This window comes from Nelumbo nucifera, chromosome 4 (genome assembly GCF_055504915.1).
Source record: "Nelumbo nucifera cultivar China Antique chromosome 4, China Antique-T2T, whole genome shotgun sequence".
NCBI classification, from domain to species: Eukaryota; Viridiplantae; Streptophyta; class Magnoliopsida; order Proteales; family Nelumbonaceae; genus Nelumbo; species Nelumbo nucifera.
In genome coordinates this window covers 8,727,017-8,751,751 of record NC_142652.1, presented here as the reverse complement: position 1 = coordinate 8,751,751, position 24,735 = coordinate 8,727,017, and the positions used below count along the sequence as shown (strand labels likewise).

General features: G+C 38.4%; 2 protein-coding genes across 5 annotated transcripts; one reads left to right on the top strand and one right to left on the bottom strand.

Moving 5' to 3' along the window:
• The first annotated feature begins 3,255 nt into the window (after positions 1-3,255).
• On the top strand, positions 3,256-4,753 carry LOC104591971 (ethylene-responsive transcription factor ESR1-like). Its single transcript, XM_010251126.3, has one exon. It carries the CDS (start codon positions 3,340-3,342, stop codon positions 4,507-4,509), a length of 1,170 nt encoding a protein of 389 aa, XP_010249428.1. The 5' UTR covers positions 3,256-3,339; the 3' UTR covers positions 4,510-4,753.
• A 9,013-nt stretch (positions 4,754-13,766) lies between these two features.
• LOC104591506 (BTB/POZ domain-containing protein At1g67900) lies at positions 13,767-17,610 on the bottom strand. Of its 4 annotated transcripts, none has more exons than XM_019196721.2 (5): positions 17,362-17,610; positions 16,715-17,086; positions 16,542-16,611; positions 15,181-16,455; positions 13,767-14,602 (listed from the first exon to the last, which is right to left on the bottom strand). In XM_019196721.2, exons 2-5 carry the CDS (start codon positions 16,771-16,773, stop codon positions 14,123-14,125), a joined length of 1,884 nt encoding a protein of 627 aa, XP_019052266.1. In that variant the 5' UTR covers positions 16,774-17,086; positions 17,362-17,610; the 3' UTR covers positions 13,767-14,122. The 4 variants fall into 4 exon arrangements, with proteins under 4 accessions (XP_019052266.1, XP_019052267.1, XP_010248658.1 ...); XM_019196722.2 differs by having other exon boundaries at positions 16,715-16,954; XM_010250356.3 differs by having other exon boundaries at positions 15,181-16,446; positions 16,715-16,954; positions 17,362-17,607.
• Positions 17,611-24,735: the final 7,125 nt, after the last annotated feature.

Genomic DNA, 24,735 nt, shown 5'->3' with positions numbered 1-24,735 from the left:
TAATTAATATAAGAATACTAAAGTTATTAATTAAGTCATGGGTATTAATAGTATTAATAAAACATAGTAATAATAATAACTTATAAACTAATAAATTGTGAAATATTAATTAATTAAAATAATTAAATAAATAACTATGTATTTTAAATAATTAATAATAAAATACAAAATAATAGAAATCATTATTGACTGATTAATAATTAAAAAAGTAGTTAATAATTAATTAACTAGGTAATGAATGAATAAATAAGTAATGATTTTGTTTGTAATCTAATTAATTATTCAATAAAATTAGTTAAATAATTAATAATGAAAATAAAATTATTAAATAATTCATAGTAAATATTAATAAAAAGTTTTAAAATATTAATTCTTAATTAATAATTTGTTAGATAATTATCAAGAATATTTAATTATAAAATAATTTCATTAAAATATTAATAATTGTAGTAGGGTTGATGTTCCCACTGTTTTCCCTCTTGCAACGAAATAATAAAACATAAAATTTGTTCACCGATCTTCTCTTTCCCATCCCATCCCATCCCATCCATCCTTTTCCACAATACCAATATCTTCCTAGAAAATACAGACCAAACGCGGCCTAAAGGATAAACGACCCGAATAGGGCTAACCGCTCCACATATAGATATGGATATGGGCAAGAGGCACTGAGGCAGCTGTGAATGTGATATTCTGCCCATTTAGAAGCAATCGAAATCCGTCCCTACCTTCCGCTTCCGGGCTCCCACGGGCCTTCCCTTCACCGATCCCGTCTCCCTTAAAACCGGGCATTAAATTAGCGACACGGTGGCAAGGTCTGGCTACCATACGGCCTCTCTTGGGGGTGTTTTGAAAAGAAAAGAAAAGAAAAGGCGTCATATCAAATCTGTTTGATTGACCCTCGAAACCCAAAACGAGATTGTCATATTTAAGATAGCCTATCATCATTTTCGATGGGGAGGCCTTTGTATTTATATTATGTACCAGACACTCAGCGAGAGAGAGAGAGAGAGTCTTAAGAACTTACATTCTTTACCTTTAACATTCTTTATATCTTCTCCTTTATTATCATTTTACTTAATTGTAGTCGTACTATTTCTGAATAGTGACGGTAAGACAAGAAAGGCATTTTCAGAGTCAGACATTCCATTTTCTCATATAAATTTTTGTAAAATAAATCTAATACAAGAAACATAACAATAAAATATTACTTTATTATTAATTTTAGTTTTTTTATTCCCCCTTTCTCTGTCTACTCGCCAACACAAGTGTGAAAAGCTGGTTCCTCTTTGATTCTATTTACTCTGAGAGGATCTTCTCCTGTCTTCTCCTGTCTAACATCTTAACTTAAGAGAAGTGATGAGGGCACAACTTCTTACTTGCTATTTTCTCATAAAGTGGGCACACTCTTAATGCCTATGGGAAAGTCTGATTATGGCCTTATCGTAGTGAAAATGACCAAAAAAAAAGCCATTAATAATCGTCAAATAACTCAAAATATGTGGGCGATTTTGTCTATTAATGCATATATTTGAATATCAGGGATGTGCCACTCTTGTAAACAAATAATTGCTAAGATCATTCAAAAGATTACTTAAAATCAAACCTGCATTTGTGGACTAGAATGTAATGTCTGTAGTGCAACTATTTAACTTCACACTAGTATAAATACATGGGAGTGCAAATGAGAAAAAATAGCTTTTACTTTTACTTTAGGCTTAAAATAAAACAAAAAACTGAAATAAAAAATAAATTATATGCACTTAATTTATTTGTACCCTCATACTTTTGCACTGATGCAAAATAATAAAATTGCATGACAAACAACTTAATAAGGCCTTTACTATTATTTTTCATGAGAAGCATTACTACTACTCCAACGAGATGATAATAAATTGATGATATCTATTACATCGATCACAAGGATTGTTTTTTTCTTAATCAAGATGATAAAGTTGGTTATGGATGAGTAAAGATATTTAATATGGATTTTGTTATACTTTATTATTATAATTCTTGGGGGAAGAGGAGAGAAGTGAAATTTTGCTGATACTTTATTTAAAAAAAAAAAAAATTACAATGAACGAACATAGAGAAGACAGGAGGGAAGCATGAAGGCAGTTTTGGAAAGAGGAGAGGAGAGGAGAGGAGAGGAGAGGAGAGAGGTTGTTTGTTGTTACAGAGGAACAGAACAGGATCTATCTGTTAGAGGAATAGTAGACTTTTTCTGGTATCCCTTCCATCTGATCTGATCTGCCTATGAACCCTAACACCTCTTAAAGAGCCTATATGAACCTAGAACAGACAAGTCCATGTGAAGAAAAACCTTGGTTTTCAAACCCATAACCAAAAACTCACACATACAGAAGAATGAAGAATGTAAATACAGGTGTATATATTGCAGGTAAGAATGCTTATTTAATAAATGAAAAACCCCAGAGAAAGAGGGAAAGAAAAGAAGAAATTTAAGAATATAAAAAGAAAGAGCAAGGAACAACTTCTGAGCGCCGCCAGTGTAATCATTCAGAATGATAATCACGCAGGGCAGGGCAGGCCAGTTCTTCAACTCCCCAAAATACAGTAAGAACTCTTCTCTCCCTCAACTCTGCTCCAAAAATCCTTTTTCTTTATTACAACATGTTGGACGGACCGACGGAGAAGGAAAAATAATTCAATTTTCAAGTGTAAACAAACAGCAAGAAAATCCGGAATTGAAACTAGAAGCTCAAATTTCAATCCACATCAATCAAACTCTCCCACCCGTAAACAGCAAACAACAAATTAACCCTCTTTCCTTCCTTTCCTTTCCCCAGCTTATCTGGGGAATAGTTGAGTGCAATTACTGACCAATATTGCTCTTAGCTGTCACACGCATATTTACATCAAAACAAGATTGAAATAAAAGTGTTTTAATGTAAAAGAGACTCACCTCGAGAGCAGTGTGGGACGGGGACGATAACAAAGTTAAATCATAACATTGTTTCATGCATGCAATTTCCGGGGATTATTAAAAATAGGGGATTCGAGAGAAATTTAATAAAGGGGAACTAAACTGATAGAAGAAAGAAAGATCATGATCCTCCATATAAACAACGGTTCCTCCACAACACATCTCAGTCGTTAGAAAATACAATTCCTTTTTGAATTTTGTCTAGTAAATATCAGAGTCAGTCACTTCGTATTCCTCAATTTCTCACAGCCTCTATAAATACACCCCATCACACTTCTTCTCCAGGTGCCAAGTCCTGAGTCCTGACTCAAACCCGCTTCTCTCTCTCTCTCTCTCTGACCTTTTCTTTCTGCCCCTCATCTTTTATCTATATCATAACAACAAGAGCCATGGAAGAAGCAATGAGGCAACTTAACGGTCTGACCTACTCGCCGGAACCTGACTCCAAGGACCTCAGCAGCACCGAACAACAAAAGAAATGCAACAACAAAAGGTCCTTGAAGGATGGTGGTGGCGGAGGTGGAACCATGCGATACCGAGGTGTTCGCAGACGTCCATGGGGTCGATATGCTGCTGAGATAAGAGACCCACAGTCCAAAGAAAGACGTTGGTTGGGTACATTCGACACGGCCGAAGAGGCTGCCTGCGCCTACGACTGCGCTGCTCGTGCCATGCGCGGTCTCAAGGCTCGAACTAACTTTGTCTACCCTAATTCACCCCCTCACTCTTCCACTGGCCATCTGCTCCCTCCGTTTGATTTCTCAAGACCTTCGGCCCCGTCGACGAGGGACTTACCCACCAACAGAAACGTGGTGTGCTCTGATTGGTCGTACTGGTCTAATACTCGAGGAGTCGACGCTTCTGGGTTATCTCAAAGAAACTCTTCTCCTAATATGCACTTCCTTCGTGACTTCCTTACATCGTCTTCCGGTTCCTCTTGCTCGTCCGCTTCACAGTTGCATGATCCCTCAATACCCTACTGCGGCTGTCCTCCTTCTGCTCCTTGTTCTTTCTTTTCTGCGACTAATCCTCCCTTTTCTAGTGGTGTTGGCAGTGATTTAATCGAGTTGTCTTTGAAAGGTTCGTCTCCCGGTCTCCTCGCTGTTGAAGATCGTCAGGATTACACTTGGCCTGAGGCTGACACGAAAAAACCAACCGACGACATGGAGTTCTTTCCCTCTGAGTCACCCGATTCTGGGTTATTACAGGAAATTATCAGCGGGTTTTTTCCAAAGCCCAACTCTACCGAATCCCTCTCCTCGTCAAAGATGTCGAATTACAGTCGAGAGTCCTTAGTTGCTCCTGTGTCTGAAATGAGCTTGGATTCATCCTTCGTTGAAAGGGAGATTGAAAATCAACATTTAAGGCTATATTTAGATTATCAAAGACAAACCCAGCAGGTTGAGGTTCCTCAGGTTGGTCAGCATTCGCAGCAGACGCCATTCTACAATGAAGCATCAACAAACTTTCCTTTAATGACTGAAGGGACGTTGGAAGATATTATGCAATATCCAGAGCTTTTAGATATTTTTGCTGCTAAGTTGCAGCAGAATGCTTGATGTTGGAAGCGTTGGACTGTTTTCTTTTTTTCTCTCTCTCAAGGGTCAACTTGTAACAGCCTTGTTTCATCGTATCCAAGTCAACGGAACGGATGATAGAAAGCTAGAAACGATGCCCTATTTCTAATTTGCATGAAGTTGAGTCGTTTTCTTTTATGTTTTCCGATTGTATCCTTGGGTGCAATTCCTCTCTTTCCCCTTGTGTAGTTTTTGTTTCAAGTAAGGCCATCTCTCATGATGTAGTCACGTCCTGGTCCTGTAAGCTTGTTACTACAGTCTACTACTATCATCAGTCAAGACTTTAACTCTCTCTCTCTCTCTCTGTGATAGGTTCTTATCTTTCTTACTCAGAAAATAATGTGACGAATGGAATTTCGCTTCTTTTGAACAGGAAGGAATGCTCATTTGAACGGTGAATAATGAAGCCACGTAGTACATTTCTATAAACGCTTTTTTAACTTGTGATACCCGAAAAACTTACTATCCAATCAAACTGGTATCATATCATAAAAGAGGTGACAAATCAGGAGGTACTCATCAAAATGGATGGAGATGTTTTGATTGATCAAAGCTCTTCCGGTATCTGTGATTTGAATATCACCATCCTTTATTACGTACTGTTCCTTTCAGAATTTCCCATATTAGTTGGTATTCGTCTGTATTTCGCATTCTTAGATAGGTAAAGTACTGTTCATGTATATTTGTATAGACGTTTCTATTATTTGATGAGTAGTTGTGATTTATTATAATAAGTCAAGTTGACCTTGGGCCTCTTGATTTTCTTTTCTTTTATTAATCTAATCAAGAGATTCAGAGATGCTGTCTCTTTCCGAGTCTCTCACAGCAGCATGAACCATGAAGAACGGGTTGCGATATCTTTTTGTTTTTGGGTTCACCATCCAAGGGGTTTCAGCAGACTTAGGAGCTGGAAAAGGTTGTGCATAATTGTCTTCTTTTTACTTGTATCCTCTCTTGTGCCATTTTTTTTAATATTATTTTCTTCTATATTAATGGCTGCTTCTAATCGTCACCAACAATTAACTTTTAGTAAATTTTATAGGTTAGAGAGATTGGAGAATAAATTTCATCTACTTTGGCCTTTGGGTTCTGATAATTACTGCTTGATTCTTGTCTAATTAACAATTCAGGGACTGTGATAGACATTCTTTGTTGATTATATTATTCATTATACTATAAATGACTGCATGCGGGTACGTAATAGTCGAGGTACGGATGTTTTTACAGAGCCCCTTTTTTACTTTACGTGTTTGGATATATAAAACATTAAATGTTGGAGAAGCAAAGTTAAAGCTTTATTTATTAATCACTATATAATAACACGACCTGAAGTTTATTTATTAAAGAAAATGGTTCTAGCTGGAAGGTTTGGAATTTGATTTTGAGCACTAATATTTGTACCCTGGGAAAGGGTCACCCGTCACCGGTCACTGGTCACCGGTCACCGGTCACCGGTCACCCCTAGAGTTGTGATTTCTGTAGCTCCTCATATATATATATATATATATATATATATATATATATATATACTGCTTTTTCATTTATGTTATAAATCTTTCGTACATTTTAGTTGTTAATGGTCCATGGTTTATTCAAGTTTGCCAACGCCCAAGGTTCAAACTATCCTTACGTATCATTTTGGGACTCTTCTAATATGTTCTTACAGTGGGTGTGGGTGTATCGGGGGTTTGATCGATTCAGGGGATGGAGGGATCCTAGACCAATTCCTTTAAACCAGTTTTAAAGAAAAAAAACATATCAAATATCTCGATACACCATATCAATATTTTGAACTTTGCCTCCGCCTAACTATAGTTTTATTTGGGCTATGCTTGTTTTGATAAAAAGAAGTTGCGGTTCTTGACAAATTTTTGAAATTGTTTAGGCGCAATTTGAAAAGAGATAAATACAAATAGATACAAAATGACAGATTTTTCATTTATTCAATTCTCTGTTTCTTTCATTTATTTCCAATAAGCATAGTGAGTTTCGGCAACTCGAATACATGATGGGACTCATGAAAAAAAGTAGATATAAGGGGCCGAACCCAAGTACATTGTTGTTGCTTCATTTTGCAGTTGCATTTGAATCTGCTGTAGATTTACAGTTAAAATGATTGATTGCCACCACCTGTTCTTTGCATAGGTGGTGGTTTCTCATTTAAAACAGTCCACCCAATTAGTTTATTTTTTTGTTATTTATCTTTTAATTTATATAGCTCAAAATTCTAGTTTTGTACATTTTTACTTTCCATCCTATTTTCACTCTTCATCTCTCTTCCCCTAAAACCTGTATTTTTCTGTACGAACTCATCTAAAACAACCAGAATACTTTAATTAAAAGATCCAATCCATCAATTTTGAAGCAAGTCAAAGATCCATATTGATAAACATCCAAGATGCTTTTACTTCTAATTGGGCTAATTTGTCTAATTGGATTTTTGATAATCTTGTTTGGAACGTAACCTGAAGATAAACAGCTGTTATACATTAATTTATTGTATGAACACTTTAAATGTAGATATCTGCCTTGGGTAAATATTCATTGGATTTTTAGGCTGTTATATACATTTCTTCAACCAAAACAATCAGAAACATTGGTGTGCACATTTATGATAGGTTGCCCAGCCTGGTGGTCTGCGCATGAATTTGTCGACTTCACATCTCCGCCCCAGGAGGCATCCCACAACGCTTCGCAGCACATCCTTGTCGTGTATTAAGAACATATTCTGATGATTGTACAGTTTCAATGATGTCATCTTCGGGAGATGTTTTTAATACACGGTGGGGATGTTCTGTGGGACGGAGATATGATCTTGAATTTTTCTCCGGTCCATGCAATGGCTTCTGGTTAATGCAATTTTAGCTCCACACAAATTCTAGAGATAGCTATCATATGCAAATAAAAGATGAGAAATTACTGGGGCTGCCTACATATCTTAATTCCAAATAAATCTTTCCTCTCTACCAATTTATTAAGGATGACAGAGAGAACATCAGAGCATATTAAAAAAAGATATGGGGATTAGGGATTTCCTTGCCGCAGATCCCTTTTGTGGCCAAATTTTCTTTGATGGAACTCCATTTACTAGCACTTGATATGAGATAGTTTGGACACAAGTCATGACCTAGCTAACCCATTCCTCACTAAATCCCAGTTTCTGCATTGCTTCGTTAAGAAACTCCCATTCAACTCTATCATACGCTTTATTCATGTCCAGCTTTACAGCCCTAGAGTCATGTTTAGCCTTTGTTTTGTTCATGTGGTGCATCACCTCATGAGCAATTAAGATATTATCCACAATTGACCTCTTAGGATGATGGCACTTTGATTTCGGGAAATGACTCTGTTAAGTATGGATTTTAGCCTTTTAACCAGAATTTTTGAAATTATTTTATAGACCGTGTTATGTAGACTGATGGGTTTGAACTGGGCAGATTTTTATATTTATTTATTTATTTTTTTACTTTGTGGACCAAGGTAATATAAGTGGCATTTAGATTCCTATTGAGAACTCCTTTGTTAAAGAAGTTTTTTATTTCCTTGATTACCCCATCCTTTACAATCTCCTAGTAATTCTGAAAGAACAGATTTGGGAAGTCATGAGGGCTCAGAGCTTTCATTGGGGCCATCTGGAACAGAACCTCCTTGATTTCCTCATCAATAATTTCTTTCTAAAGACCTTCATTATCCTCCTCATTGAGTTTCCTTTCCAGGTACTCTATAGCTATCTCAATCTCAACAGGGTTGTTTGAAGTGAATATCTGTTGAAAATGGTTAATAATAACCCTACCTACTTTGTCCTGTCCTTCTATCCAGTCTCCATCATTGTTCTTGATTTTCAAAATTCTGTTACTTACCCTCCTTCTTGTGATTGCATTGTGGAAAAAAAAATGGTGCTTCTGTTTCCATGATTCAGCTAGTTTAATTATCCTAGATCTCTGAGCCCAGTAAATTTCCCCTTTCTTTAGGCCTCGGTCCAGCTCCCATTCTAATTGTTTTACTTTGGGGTAACTAAAGTTAGAACCATTTTTTGCTTTCTCCTCAACCAACTGAATGTTGAGACTCTAATTTCTCATGAACTTTGCCAAAATCCTTCCTTGCTCACTTCCTTGGATGTTTCCTCCGATTCATACATCTTCTAGATAAGCACCGCTGATGTGAGCTCTCTAATTACCTCTTCACATCTGTCATGCATCATCCACATCTCTTCAAAAAACATCACATATTCCTTTCTTAACTTATTTCTATCTACTATGCATGCCAGCAAAGCTAAGGGCGCATTTTTGACATAAGCCAGCCTGAGCCCACCCAAGTTGCATCCCAATTTGTCGGTCAGAAATTTTAAGGACTGTTTGGTTTGCAGTAGAGATTTGGTAGTGGAATCTGAGTATGCTATTCTAATTCCGATTCAAATTGTTTGGTTAAACCGAATCAGAATCGCATTTTCATTCCTGATGGAATGGTATTTTTTCATTTGAGGGAATGGCCATTCCCTCTTCTTCCCTTAGGAATGAAATCATTTCAGTTGATTTCAATTCGTATTCTCATTCCTGTCTGAACCAAATGGCCTATGGTGATAGACCATTCCGATTCTATTTCCGAGGGATTTTGATTCGTATATCGTCTGTGAACCAAAGAAACCCTTAAATTGTGTAAAATTTCTTATTGTTGTGCAAACAGGCCAACTTAGAGTCTTCATAGATGTCTATACAAGTCAGAATCCGATCCATCTATAAATGTACTTTTAATACTTTAGTTACTTCCGGTTAATTAGGATAATTAGAACTTTAAACCCATATTAACCTTGTGCAATTAATTTGAATGGTAAGAGAAATCATCCATGTTAGTAGTTAATAGGTGGTAGAGGAGGATGCCAAGTCTACCACAGAGGAGAAGTCCTCACCATCTAATCATGCAATTAATGTGAGTAATCAAAATGGGCTACAAATATGTCCCAATAAACTTGAAAGTATTGGCTTATAGGGGAAAAAAAATAAAATAAACATGTTTCCATACCGTCCGGATGGCTCCATGTTCTTTTGGATTTCGCACTAGAATTTGCAACGCCTGGTTAATTGATATCCGACCTTTGGAGGATTGATGGAAATTCTACTCCGATAGTTGTGGGCCTTGTGGAAAGAGGCGATGACAATGAGAAGAGTTATTTACATAGACCTCTTCGACACCCCTAATCTATCAAAGAATGTAGTCTTCTTCCAGATAAACCGCATCTCTTTATTGCTAATCTTCTAATTGAAAACCAAAAACTCTAAGGGCCTGTTTAAGAATAGGGGTTTGAATTTGAAATTGGAATGGCCCATTTCGATTCCAATTATTTGATTGAGTGGAATGGAATCTCATTTCAATTCTTGCTGAATGGCATTCTCTCATTTGAGGGAGTGGCTATTCCCTCCCCCTCTTTTGGGAATAAATTCTCATTTGATCTGATTCTAATTCTTAACTAAACAAACTATGGGAATAGAGCATTTTCATTCCAATTTTTGAGGAATTTTGATTCAGATTCTGATGATAATTCTACTGGGCCTGATCCATCATGTGTAATAAATTCATACTGGACCGGGTCGGATTGGATCAATATCCAGTCCATTGACGAACCTATCCTGAATATGGCATGTTATGGGCCTCAGGCGTCAACTTTTACTCAACATTAAGGATCCGTTTGGTTCACAGTTGGAATCAGAATCGAAGTCCTCCAGAATCGGATTTGGAATGGCCCATTCTCATTGTCTGTTTGATTCAGACAAAAAATGGAATGGGAATTGAAGTCAGCAGAAATGGGATTTCATTCCCAAGGGAGGGGCAGGGAATGGCCATTCCCTCAAATGAGGAAATGCTATTTCAATAGGAATGGGAATGAGATTCTAATTCCATCAAACCAAACAATTAGAATCAGAATAATTCTTTCCATTTCCGATTCCAGACCCCTATTCCCACGAACCAAACGGGGCCTAAAATTTAAAAGAAGTGGATGCGTTGGATTTTCTGAATTGGTCAGGTAATTCAACAAACAATATGAATCTAGAGTTTGCTGTGCAGAAAAACCATACCGGAGACAGTGGGAGTTAGGCCGTATTTTGGTAATGTTCCCTGAGGTAGGTGGACCTTTTGTTGTTTGATGATCTATAATTGAAGCCTTGAAGGTGGCCTCCGTGTCCTGCCAAGTGGGCCATGAGCGTGGTGGTTGGGGGCCCGCAGAAGGGAGGATGTGGGCTCAACAACCAAGAACCAGGGAGGGGATTAGTGCGCCACGTTGTGAATAGCACTGACTGTACGTTAGGTAGGACTTAGGAGGCACATTAATTTCTATCAAGTAATGAAGGTAGCCAAGCCAACTCATCTCTCAAGCATCAAGCAGGAATAGCATGACTGGATTTTAGATAATAGATTTGCGGAAGCAAGTTGGAAGGAATCCACACCTCACGAGAAACTAAACTCTCTTTAACAAAGATGATGAAAAAAGCCTCTTTTGATTTCTCTCGTGATTCAGAGAGAAAAAAAAAAAAGGTACGTAAGATGTGATCGAGTCGGGAGTGGTTGAACTATTACCAAAAGCAACCGACATTGGTGGGTTGTTTATTGTCACTCTCGTGAGCGATCGATTGAGAGAGGGGGGAGGAGGTGGAGCTGCGGATGTTTAAAAGAGAATTAGTACTGGAATAATGAAGACTCTTGAAGGTAAGGTTGTGACTGCTCTTTCATCTTCATTAACGACGAGCTTCTTTGGGTAAAGCTGTTGCAGGCGATTCAAGGTTCAACTTGAATAAATAGAAACTGCGAGGTATGGAGATGATTCCATTGAAAAAAGAAAAAGAGTCTTGTTATTAGGAAAACGTTTTTCTAATTATAATTGGACCAATATACATAAAAGAAATAGTGTTTTTGGTTCTTTACTTCTTTTCCGGGCCTTAGCTAAGGCCTTCTGCAAGTAATTTTACGACGGAAAGGGCTGGACTGGACCAGACCTTGAGGCTTGATGGTTAGTCCTGACTCGGTTAGGATCGCCCATTCTCCTGGCTAAGGCTAAGATTTTGATCTGGAAAATGGAAACGAAGCTTTTGTTCTTAGATTTCCATATATATAGGGCAGCCTAGATTTGAGCCTAGCCAGATGAAAGGCCCACTGCAGTCCAGCGTTGGCAAACCATCGATCAGGATTTTCCCTTCCGTTCGGTTTGTCATTAAAAATAGAATCTTATAGGTTTGTGGATCCTCGTAGGGAGAAAAAAAAGGTGGCAATGGAGACGACAAAGGAGGCAGCAGAAGCTAATACGTACACCAGGGGTAAGGGGATGCTGGTTGAGATTCCGTCGGAGACCAGCACGGGGGAGTCGGTGGCAGCAGCACCAACACCCACGCCCGGATTGATGAGACAGTCAAGTGGTGTAAAGATGAACAATTGTCTTTGCTCTCCAACGACACATAACGGTTCATTCCGTTGTCGGCTTCACCGTCAACCCAGTCTCCAACGTACCAAAAGTATAGACTCAGCAACTCTTCAAGAGTTGCCTCATGCTCAGAAGGATACAGTTATACAACCACCAGCACCGAGAGCTCCGTAGAGGCCAGTAATTCGCTATATTAGCAATTTCGCTACTGTTGAGTGTTGACAAACTATTTCTCTTTCCCACTCTCGTGTTTGTGTAATTTGCCTTATCTGGGTAACTTTATCTGTGTAATTTTACCTTATCTTTTGGACATGAACAGTTCTGTTGTGCACCAGAGACACACCTGTCATTACACCACCAGCTTCAGTTAATTTATTAGTCAACAGACATTGTTACCAAGCTTACAAATTTGTGTTGTTCTACTTCTACGCCTTATAAATACACCCCACAGTACAACAGAGAGATCTGGAACGTTATGTCTCACTCTTTAACTATAACAACATCTGGATCTGGAGTCCACACATCACAGATGTCTAGCTAAGGATCAGAAACATTGTGAATATCTGCTCGTAAAACTTGTTATATTGAATACCTTTCGAGTAGGGATGATCATTTCTAACCCAGTCTGGTCCGGCCCATAAATTTTCAGGCTTACTGAGTTACTTTAAAAGCCTTTTTTTTTTTTTTTACATAACCAAAGCCTTGTCTTGTGTGGTCCCCGGTCCAGTCCATTGTCACCCCTATTTTGCACAGTGAGAAAAAAAAAAAAAAGGATTTTAATTTTGTCGAAGGAAACCATTTATTGTCAGATCAGATTGTGCATTTGACATCCATAACTGAACTTGTACTGTTTAAGTCCCATTTGTCACTAATTGATTGGTTAGAAACGGTCACTCACGCTAGCACTTAGTAGCCCTTCTTTATGAAACTTACAAGTCCATCGTAGACCACACATCTGGAGTAGATGAGTGCCATAGAAAATATTCCAGATGTGTGGTGTACACTGTACAGTGCCTTTGTAACATTGCTCACATCGCCAGTGATGTGTCGCATTCGCCACTATGATACATTGCACTCTTCCCAACTGAGCCAAAGTTGTATGGCACAGCTTACAAAGTACCACTTGTTCCAGTATAGCCATCATGCCTTTATCAAGAGAAACAAAAAAGAAGAATGCAAACATGGAGACGTTATGACCCTGGCGAACAAGCTAATATGTATAGAGATCACTGAATTCCTGTATGGTCAGTGAACTGGTGAAGGCAGCAAGCTGCAAAACCACCACGGCTCATTATCCAGATTGCAGTGTCATTAATGGATGTCCCAAGCATTCAGATTTCAGACAGATATCCATCAGTCATCACAAAAAAGCTAGAGCTAGGTAGATAAAGCATTTATTTGTACAGCTTCTACCATCAATTAAGCAGAAAACAAGTATTTGTCTCGCAGGGTATTTATTCATAATCAATCTAATAGGTTCCAGCTGTGCAGATAGCATGGTGGACATTTTCCTTTTCAAATTTGTTATAGAAAAGACTTTTCATGCTTGGGTCCTTAGATTTCTCAGAACCATGGGACCATGGCAATGTCTGATTACAATTAAATAAATAAGTAAAGCTTATACAAATCCTGATTTTTCAAACAAATTTGCCCATCCAGTTTATCAGTATGGTTGTTGATTCTTCTCAATATTTTTGCTCTTTCAGAGAAATAATACATCAATCTCACCTTATTTATCACTTATCAGTATGATAATAATTGATTCTTCTAGCAAGCTTGGGGTAATCACTATTGTCCACAAATCAAATGCAAGAACAAGACCATGGTTGAATTTGATATAACAAATGGGGTCTTAGTAAGTAATAACCAATGATTAGAGAGACATTACGATTTTACATTCAAAATTAACAATTTATGTCCCACATTTGATCATTTACAAATCTGGGGTCCCAGGCAGCTTCACAATTTGAGATATTTGAAGAAATTTTCCTCCCATCTCCTAAACATCTAGCTTCTTATTAGAATAAAATACATCATAGATGCAAAATGATTTGCTTCCTATAATTTTCTTGTGTTGGGCAAGAAAAGAGAAAGGAACAGGAGACATGTGCTCACCTTTCTGCATTACCATTCCCTAACCTTGGAAATAAACAAAATATAATCAATGTCTTTCACCTGCAGCTCTCTTCATTTTGGCCACAATTTACTGAACATTCTCTTGGGTCTAGTTGGAAGGGAGCAGAAAGCCTTAAGCCTAGAGGTCTTGACGATTCCTTCCTGGTGACTGACATTGTCATCCATTTCATTGTCATCTTCATCCAGCTTCATTCTTAGAGTTGACAGCTTTGACTTTGGTAATTTGAGGCCAGAGATACTCCACTCATCATCCACAGGGCTGGTTTCAGTGGTGTGTAATGATCGTAGATGCCTTTGGTCTGGATCATTTTCATGCAGGGTAAGAAGTGCCTTGATGTTTTTAGGGAGTTCAGTCACTTTCCCACCGGCCAAGGTGGTTCTTGCCTGTTCAAAGAATAGAACTTGCACGACAACCCTCAGTGGAAGTAGCTCATTTTGTGCTGCATGCATGCATGCTTCCATGGATAGCTTTTTGCAGTCAAGGATTCGGCACAGGCGTTTACGGTCACTCTTTGTAAGGTCTGGGTGTGCCTGAATGATATGATACAGGAAGCCCAATACAAATGAGTGCATTGCTCCCAACTGTTTTGTTACTAAGTAAATTGTAAATTCAGTACCATATGTAGCAATTATTCTTAGAAAGTAATATATTAGCAAACATGGCACACACAAGCACATCTAGTTACAGGGCCACATTATAACTGATTGGATGATTGCAAAGGTGCAGAATGTACCTTTTTCTCTATTTCTCCCCCCCTTTTAGTTCTCCTCATACTCACCAAAAGGACTGGAGATTTACAATCATCCAGTAGGCACATTTTTCTCAGTATTCAGTTTATCAACAGAATTACCACCAGCATGACTCAGTAACTGTGTGGTTTCATTGAACCAGAGGACTTCTAGCAATTAATAGTTGGGACTTGATATTGAACCCATGACCATGAACCAGGTGGCCTCCAGTTACATGCCTATAGACCTTGGTAATGCTAAACTGGTAGGTCTGCTTAATTGAATTTCTAAAACCCTCCGAAGGCCAAGAGATATATTTTTATCTACTCAGCTAGTCATAGAAAATGAAAATTAATAAAGAATTCTTAGATGCAGATTACCTTGAGGAAAATATCAATAGCTCTGTATAGATCATCATGATCAGGCCTTGCAAAATCTGGTATGGCCTCAGCAAGTTCAATCATCTTGGACAGAGACAGATTCACATCCCGAGCAACCTCCTGAAGATACCTGTCAATGAGTTTCGCCACCTTTAGTTTTGAGCTATGTGATGCTGAAGAGGACCTCCTACTCTCCTGGAACCCAAAATCAATGTTCTCCGCAGATCGTGATCTTCTCCTCTCAAAAACTGCCTTGTCTCTTGGAGGGCTTGTTGGGGGACTCTGTCCTTGCAACATGAACTGCTCCAGTATGGCTATGACTATATCGACATCGTATAATGTGTCACTTGTGTATGACAGAGATGGTATCAGCAGATCACAGACTGTCGCTTCCTCCAACTGGATTCCCACTCTTCTGGCCAGTTCCATTTTTGAAGAAGAGGAAGCACGGAGTATGCTTGCAGCCTTCAAGAGCTTAAGCAAGAAACTGCAAGAAACAGCATCTCTCTCCAATGGAAGTAAGCTTACAATCGATTCCAAAAGCAAGCGGTACTTTGTTGTTACCTCTCCCACCGAATCAGGAAAAGAATCAGGAATATCATGCTTACTGGAAGCAATCCCATCTTTAGACATGCTGGGTAGCCATCGAGAAGCATAAATCTGCAATGCCTCGCCTATGAGATTAGACGGTAACTTTCCACCGGATTTAATTGCGGCCATGGTTCTCCAATAGAGGTCTATACCCAATTCTGCAATATCCTCGGCCCACCACCCCTTCGATGCAGGTTTATGTCGCTGGATCTCTGTTCCGTTGCATGAAACATCATCTCTGCATCTCCTGGAGTAGCTGTGCGACAAATTTGCCTTGGAGGGATGGCTTAGGATTTTTAAGGCAATGGCATCTATGGTTCGGTTCGTGATGCCAAGGTCTTCTGACCATAAAGGAAAGGACTTTGTACTCTGTAGTGTTACTAACGAGTCCTTCCACCCACGGAGGATGCAGGAATTGAAGAAAACTTCAACCTTGTAGATGAGATTTCCCTTCTCCACATCCTCTGTCATCTGTAGGTATTCAGCAGCACATCTAACAGCTACAATGTTATAGGCACTAAGGGTGATGATAATGCCATAGCAGAACTTGGCACAGATCTCAAAGGCCTCTGCTCCACCCGGGAAGTCTGGCAGTTGGATTATTTGGTTTTGGGAGGATTCAGGAGATTCAGCGCATAGCCGCTGTAGACGCAAGCATTTGGAGAGCAGAGGAAACTGCAATGACTTAAAAAACAACCAAATTACAGGACGGACCACAAAGAACTCAATTCAATTAACCACTGAGTCGAAATGGGTCATGAATTTTTTACCTTGTGAAGCAAATATCTCGTTTCCTTGACTTGAAGTATGAGATCACTAGAGACTTCTGTTGAGACAGTCCTGCACTTAAGGAAGAAAGACCTGAAACTCTTGTATCTCTGGAAATTGCTTTCGCTTTTGAAGAAAAAAAAAATGTGATGATATTAATCTGTTCCACTCTTACCTTACGTCCTCAGCGGTAAAGAAGGTATCGGGGCGAGACCCAAGCTTCATGAACTTCATTGCTGGTCTTATTTTCTCTCGTCAGGAACTCCTTAACATGGCCGTTAAATTAGCAATGACAAACTTCAACGAGGCTTCCCTTTCAGTGCTCCTAGTTACTACTTCATACTACTTCCTTGAGGACCAGTTCCTGTATTGAAACCTTCCAAATTGATAACAACTCAAGCAGTCCTGCGCTTGCCTTCAGAAAGAGGAAGAAATCAACAATTCCCAGAGGAGATGAATCGAAAAGAAAGGAATGTTGGTAGCTTTCTCATTGTGGGTCTAAGGAGAAGGGAATTCCCACGTTTAAGCATATCAGAGCAGAATTACTCTAAAGATCCAAAACAGAAGTCATGCCATTTCAATCAAACACAGAAGAAAAAAATTGATAAATTGAAGAATCAGCTACACATCATCAAAATCAAAATTTTGAAACCAACTCGATCAAGCAACAACAACAACAACAAAAAAAAAAGAGCTTTCAAAAAGCAAAACGAACATGAGTACAATTTTCTACTTGTTTTGGAATCAATTTGTTTTTTTTTTTTTTAAATAAAAGATTAAAGTATAAAGGAGAAGGGTGAAGCTTATGATTTCGATTCTCACCCTAAAAAAGAAACATCAAGCACTTTGCCGGAATACCAAAGCAGAAAGATGGAAACGTCGCCTATCGTCTCTGCAGCGTTTAAAGTTGGAATGAAGTGATGTTTAGAACTACTAGGAAGTGGGAACTGGGAAGTCTCATTCCCATACGCGTGCAAAGAAGGTGGGCCGGCGAGTGGGGTGGGGGATTGGGGAATCTCACTCTCACGGACAACGCCTACGTGCTAAACCGGTTCCCACCTCTACTCTTCCTACTGCTTTCTAGTCTTGTTCTCATTTCCCATCAATCCATCATTGATCTTGAAATTTCTTATTTATTCACCCTCAGCTAATTTTAGTCAAACACTAATTTATTACTTAATCTTTTCTCTTATATAAAAGAGAGAATAAGATATGTGTGTATCACCAAGGAGACTCGGGAGTGGATTTCCAAATTCCAAAGTGTCGATCCAGCTGATTCTCATATAAATTGGCCATTCATCAAAATAACTAGTTGTTGGCTGCTTGTTTCATAAACAATTTTTCCCAAGTAATTTGTAAAAAGTCATGTTTAGTTTGGGAAAGCAGACGACGCATTAATAAATAAGTTTGCCAGGTTCGGATGTAATTTAGATATATTTTTTTACCAAAAAAGTATGGATTATATATTTAAGTTTGCATTGGATTCTTCAGTAAATTCCAGCAATGGATTGACATGCCAATCAAACTGATGACAGAGCTATCGAGCTATAAAGTCCGCCATGTAATCACCAAACCAAACGGTGATGAATCCTTTCTTTTTTTGCCCGGGTGGGGGGTATTTATTAGTGAAATATTTTTGGCGTTCAACAATAATAAGTTTATAAATTTATATTAAGGCCCGTTTGTTTTTTTGTAAGTTATTTATCTGGATAAATACATTTATCCATGTAAGTGTTTTTTAGGAAAGACTTGTTCGGATAAGTGCATTTACCCGTGTTTTTTTATTTCTTATATAAATAAGGTAATGACCATTTTAGTCATAAAATTCTATTATTAAAAAGGGCATTTTTGTCCCATTCAAGTGTTGACAATTTTTCTTAGATCACCATATAAATCTGAAAAAAGAATATAGGTTTTTTTGGTGTATAAGAATCAAAATTCCATTGACCAATTTTTTTCCTTTTAAAATTCAGAAAAAAAAAAAAACGTCCCTACATAAAAAGTGAGGGGTTCTAGACTACTTTTACAGTTCTACCTTAAACCTACACCTAGACCTAGAGTCGGGTGCAAATTAGACGTTTACAATTCCTCTGGGCCAAGAAATTGTATGGACGAAGACAAACCGAAACCCACTCAAGACCTAGATCAAAATTGTTCAAACTCTCAACAAATGAATTGGATCATGAACCAAAGATGAAGAAGACAATTCCTCTGGGTTAGGCTCCATCAATGTTCCCTGCTGACCAAGGTTTGATGATGTCTCGGCATGATCAATGCCTACGCTTTGCAACTTGCGAGGGCACAGGCGTCAGGTGGTGGCGTTCTTGATATTAAGGAACCAAAGCATATATAGCTATATTATATAAAATTTGTCAGTCTGATGAGTAAAGGCTGAAGGTTGAAGCTCAAGGCCAAATGGGGCGGTTGGACGTATAAAGGGGAAGGGAGGGGGTATGAGGAGTCTGTTGATGGGCTGACTCGTGAAAGTGAGCAATCAACGCCCTGCAGGTGCAGCCACCACTTTTCCATGCCTCGCGACGGGGTGCCACCCGACAACAGACGCTTGAGTGGGACCATTTGTTGGAACCTCTCTTTCTCTCTCAGCGATAACAGGGCCCCTACAATACCTAGTGGTGTCAGTATCGAATTTCAAAAGCGCCACTCACCAGTGTTACACCTAAAAAGCAATAGTTCACCTGTCTCTCAAGTTTATCCATTTCTTAAAGTTTGTATATATTACTAATCAAACTCTTTAATCCCACCTCTCTCATTTCCAATCTTAATTACATTACAACCATAATAATACTGAAGAACACTGATATTGAATTCACTGAGACTTATTTGCTTTACTTAATTTAGCTAGCTAGAATATGATTCTTTGTATTTTCTTGAACCCGGACATGTCTTACACAGTGTCTGGTTGCAAAGAAAATGGAACAAAGGAAAGGAAAACTTACAAGAAAAATGATGACCTTCCTTGGTTTAGATGACAAGGGAATCCAAAAGAGAAAAGAAACTCAAGACAGCATGAAAAGGCAAAATTTCTTTTTGACCTCTTTATTTTTTTCCTTCCAAAATGGTAAAAAAAAAAAGTAGAGGAAGCAAAATTGGCCCCGCTATCTGCTATAAGAAATTCTTTATTATAATATTCTTTTATCTCATTTTTGTTTTAATTTGTAACCCAATTAATGTAGCGTTCGATTCACATTGAAATACCACATCAGATGAAATCCAAGAATAATTTCAGTTTTGCATATATACACTGAACTGTTAGTTTGTTACCTATATGTTGTCTGTCACCAGAAATGTTTTGGATTCATTTTCAAGAAAAACCTGAACTTACCAAACTTGAATCATCTTGTTGGTAACCGTACGTATAAGAACCCATTTTAAGTTTCCGTAAAATAGAATCACAGTGAAACCATTAATGTCATGTATATGGCACTCATACTCAAATAGGGCTAGGGCTTTACTTTATATTTAGCACAATAAAAGTAAAATAAGAAACTAAGCCTCAGTTTGGAAGGAGTAGAAATAGAGTGCAAAATCTTATATTTTCTATGTATTTATATAATACACATTTGTATTTCTACTCAGAATCAGTTTTGACAATGAGGCCAGACCATTGAAGTTGATATCGAAAATGAGAGATCGTCTCACCCACGTGCCGCCTTCGTCATGGGGCTGTCCCTCAGTTTGTTCAAATCCATTACTGATGGGTTCGGAGGCACTCACGTCAAGGTATTAGGTGTACAACATTAATTAGATTTTGAGAGTATTGCAAATGTAGACACAATACCATGGGTTGGGCAAGGTAAGAGGGCTTCAACTACCTACCTTGATATTTCGAAACTGAAAGGGAGATATGTTTGCATTTCCACAAACACCTTGTAAACAAATGTGGGTAAGCTCTATTGCTGCTGCTCGGTGGGTGAGGGATCGATGCGACCACACATTACATCCTTCAATTTGCTCACAGCCTGTACTGTGTACTTGTGATGCCATTTTGTATATGCACTGTGGGAGTTGGAATTGATTATCTTCCACATCAGCCTGGTATGTATCCCCTATACGTAGTGGATTCTGAGTGAAACCGTTGGTGGTGCAATAAAATTATATTATGGATTATCTCAATTCAATATCCTCCATAGATGAGTATGGTGGGAAACATCCTACCCCTTCCTCTCCTTTACAGAAAAAAGACGCACTTTTGTCTCTCTGTGTGTGAGAGAGATTCCTTGTTTTCTTTTTCATCCCTTTAATTGATGGGTAAGGTTAGTCGGGTGGCTGCTGTCTCAACTCTCAACTACGTACTCAGCATTGGTTTTGCAAACACATAGGATTCAACATTGTTTAGCACATGGTGCTACATTTACAGCTCAAGGTGCACATGCATTTTGCGGTACTGATGCTGAGAAATAGAGAAGGTGCAGGGGGAAATTCCGCCATTTAAATACCCATAGGAAGGGTTACTTTCCAAATATAGTGCATGTTGGACGTTGCTAACAACTCTTCCTCCCGGCCAGAACAAAATTGAGGGTTCGTCACTTCGTTGGTAAAGAAATTTGCCTCGGTCTCACCAAACAAACAAACAAAAATAAAGACATTTGCATTGCTAATTTATTATTCTACTTGGCATAAAAAAAAAAAAAAAAAAAAAAAAAATTAAGAGGGTGTGACAATTGGGATTGCAACAAAAGTTTCCAACCACTATTGAGCTGGGGCACTTCCTCGCATTATACAAAATTTTGTTTTTAATGCATTTTTGGATGTGACAGTAATGCAGTATCCTTACATTCTTTTTTATTTGGCTTTTAATACATTTTTTTTTTTGTCTCTCCGATTTGTATTTTTGTATTCGATTTTGCGCCATGCACAAACTCAGCATTTCCATTGTCTTGTTGGTAAACAACAATGGAACTGGACTGGCAGTGAGAAATGAGAGGGCGTCGTTTTCAGCTTTTTCCCCAAATGGACCCACCACCACATAACATAAATATAATGCTAGTTTTATTTACTTTTATCTTGAAGAAAATGAATAAAAAGGCTGTAGGGTACTTGCAAGTTCTTACATCAAGTTGAAGTTGCAGGCACCATCCATCCCCCCATCTGCATTCAAAGAAATTAAAACTAATAAGCTTTCAGTTGCAGTACAAGTCGGCATTTGTTGCTAGTTGCTGATTGAGTCTATGGCTTTACAGCTTACCCTCTGCCCCAGGGGAGTTGCTTTCGATCGCTAGACTGTTGTCAACTGCTGTCGGGGAGTTCTATTGATCCGTGATGTAGACAGACTGCTAACTCCAATGTGGGTGTCTCCATGCTTCTTTAATTTCCTCCTCTTGTTTCTTTTTGTTCTTTTTTCAAATGCCCATTACATAGCAAGTTAAATGGTGGGGTGGCTTTCTCTTTCCCTTTCCACTTTTGAAGAAATAGTTTAATAAATCAGAGCCTTAAGCTAATCAAGAGAGAGAGAGAGTGTATATGTGTGTACGGATTTGATTAGGGAATTATGAATAAGAAAATCATAGTAAAAAAATTCCAATTAATATGCTTAAGAGACGATCTCTAAACAAAATCGGAATCAAAGAATTCCAATCAAGGAACCCTCAGGGCTTGTTGATGTAAAACATCATCAACATATACAAGTGAAACAGTAGCTACAAAGGATTAGATCCCATTATCCCAATTGTAATGCATCTTAGTCGAAATCTTGAACATGTATAAATGGCATTTTTGAATCTTAATTCGATAGTTAAATGGAAATTAATCAGGCCTAAGGTGTGTGGACAGGTCAATATTTATGTCCACACTAGGACACCATTAAAAGCATTGATAGGGGTCATGTCCGGTTCAGATACATGTATGACAAAAGTGGTTTCAGACCTGTACACATCTATGACCATAACCACCCACTTATATGAATTTTAACAAAAATCCAATTGAATAACACCAAAACTTAAATTTTATTAAACATGCCTACAAGCTACAATTAATAATGAAAGGGAAGGAAGTGAATTTGCATCTTTTACCGATTGTTCATTGATTCGAACTAGGGCTGGGACCTCATTCATAATGGGTGGGTGAACATGAGCTTAGTCTTTCACGAGCTATTTGAGTTTGGTTTGTGAAAAGTTCGGTTCGATTCGGTTTAAATCAAGTTTCAAGTCTGATATATAGGCTCATTTGCTAATTAAGCCGAGCTCAAGCTTTTCGAGCACAGTGAAACTCGATTCGTGAGGCTCATGAGTCTACTATTAAATAAATATTTTTTATTATATATATAATAATATTTTTATTTTTATATATAATAGTAGATAATTTTTATAATTCTTAATTTTTGTCTAAAAAATAAAAAATAATTTTATACATATAATTTTTATTTTTCAAAAAAAAAACATGGCTTATAGTCGAGCTCAAACTTGCAAACTATGAACCAAGCCAAGCTCGAGCTTGAGCTCGAGCCTGAGGCTATTCCTGCGAGTGGAGCTCAAATAGCCTAGTATTCGGCTCTGACTCAAATCCACCCCTAGACCCAACTATGTTCAGGTCCAAATTTTGTGGAGCCAAACCTACCAATGGAGGCTGAATATTTCTATTATGGGTTTCTCTGTGTTGTACTGAAATTCTCTACACTTGTATTGTGTCAATGTATTCTTTCTAGGGCAAATTTCTTAAACTGCCCTTACGGTTTAATTAATTGACTAACTCTACTCTTACTGTTTACATATTGTCCTAAAGTATCCCTATTGTATCTAACAATTGTCATCATCGTTAAGTGCTAACGAAAAGATATAAAATGTTGAATTTACCCTCCACTATTCCTCAAATTCTCAAAATAAAACCCAACCAATGAAAATTTTGCCTTCCCCTCTTCCCTTCCAAAGACGATTCAATTTCAGGAACTTAAAGAATGTCAGCTAAGGTAGGGAGATTGATTTCTCCCTTACGAGAGAGAGGCATCATAAAGTTTTAGATGATCGGCAAGTCAATGGTGAAATCCAAATCTAAAGCATAACCAATGTCCCAGTCTGAACTCATGTCCCTTGCCAAGCTTATCAATATTATATAAGGCACCTGAACCAACGCTTATGGCATCGTTGTTAGGTTCGCCAACCCCTAGATCAGACATCATCCCCGATGCTCTCGAGACCAGATTTGCTCCTCACACCTGGCGCCTCACACGCACATCCTATCATGCATGGGGAACATCTCTCGTACTTATTAGTTATTATTCACAATAGATGCTCCCAATGCATGATGGATGTGCTTGTGAGGCGCCCATTTGTGAGGAGCTGATCCTATCATGATGCTATCACTCTAAACAACCCCACCACCTGCCACCACAAATCAGATAAAATCAGTTGTATCATTAAGCATTGATCTTGATGTAGGCGCACATGACAGGCCCTATGGCGTGTGTACACGTGGCATCCTCAGATGGCGACGCGCGGCATAGGGAAGATCACATCCTGGCCGTTTGCTTATAACTAACTCCAAGTAGATTCAAGTATAAATAAGTGGTGTCACTCCCTAGGTAAGGTATCTTGGCATTTATTGCTCTCAGCTCTCTCACTTTCGGGTGACCTCGTCTGAGCTATCCTACTCATGCCTCATCCATCCTCTTTGCCACACCCTTGCTAACTTGATCGTCGGAGTCCCTGCCCCTGGGATAACACCCGGGGCCTCTGATATGTTTCTTCCTTCACAGGTCAAACTTATAGGCCCTCGGCTTTACCAGCCCTCGAACTCTTCAGCCAGCCCTTGTCTCATAAGTAAATTTACATTGTTGCCCTCGTCCCATTCCAAGTAGCAACATATCTCATATTCAATTTGAACACACACAAAAAAAAGGGAGAGAGGATTAATACTAGAACATATCGACCACTTGGATCTTTCTAAATCAACATCGGCAAGCTCCATTTTGCGCATATTGATAATGAATGAAACAACTACCAGAAGGATGAAATTCCCAACTTTTACAACAGTTGTTGGACCCTCGTTGGGATTTGATGTGATTGGTCTGAAAATGCCTCAAATGCAGTAGAATAAGAATCGAATGTCGATGCCAAGCGAACCGACATTCATTTGCAACTATGGTATTAGATGAACCCAACTCCATAGGTAACACATAAGAATTCTTCCATCCTCATACAAAACCTAGAACCTGAATATCATGAACCATCTTTTCTTTTATTT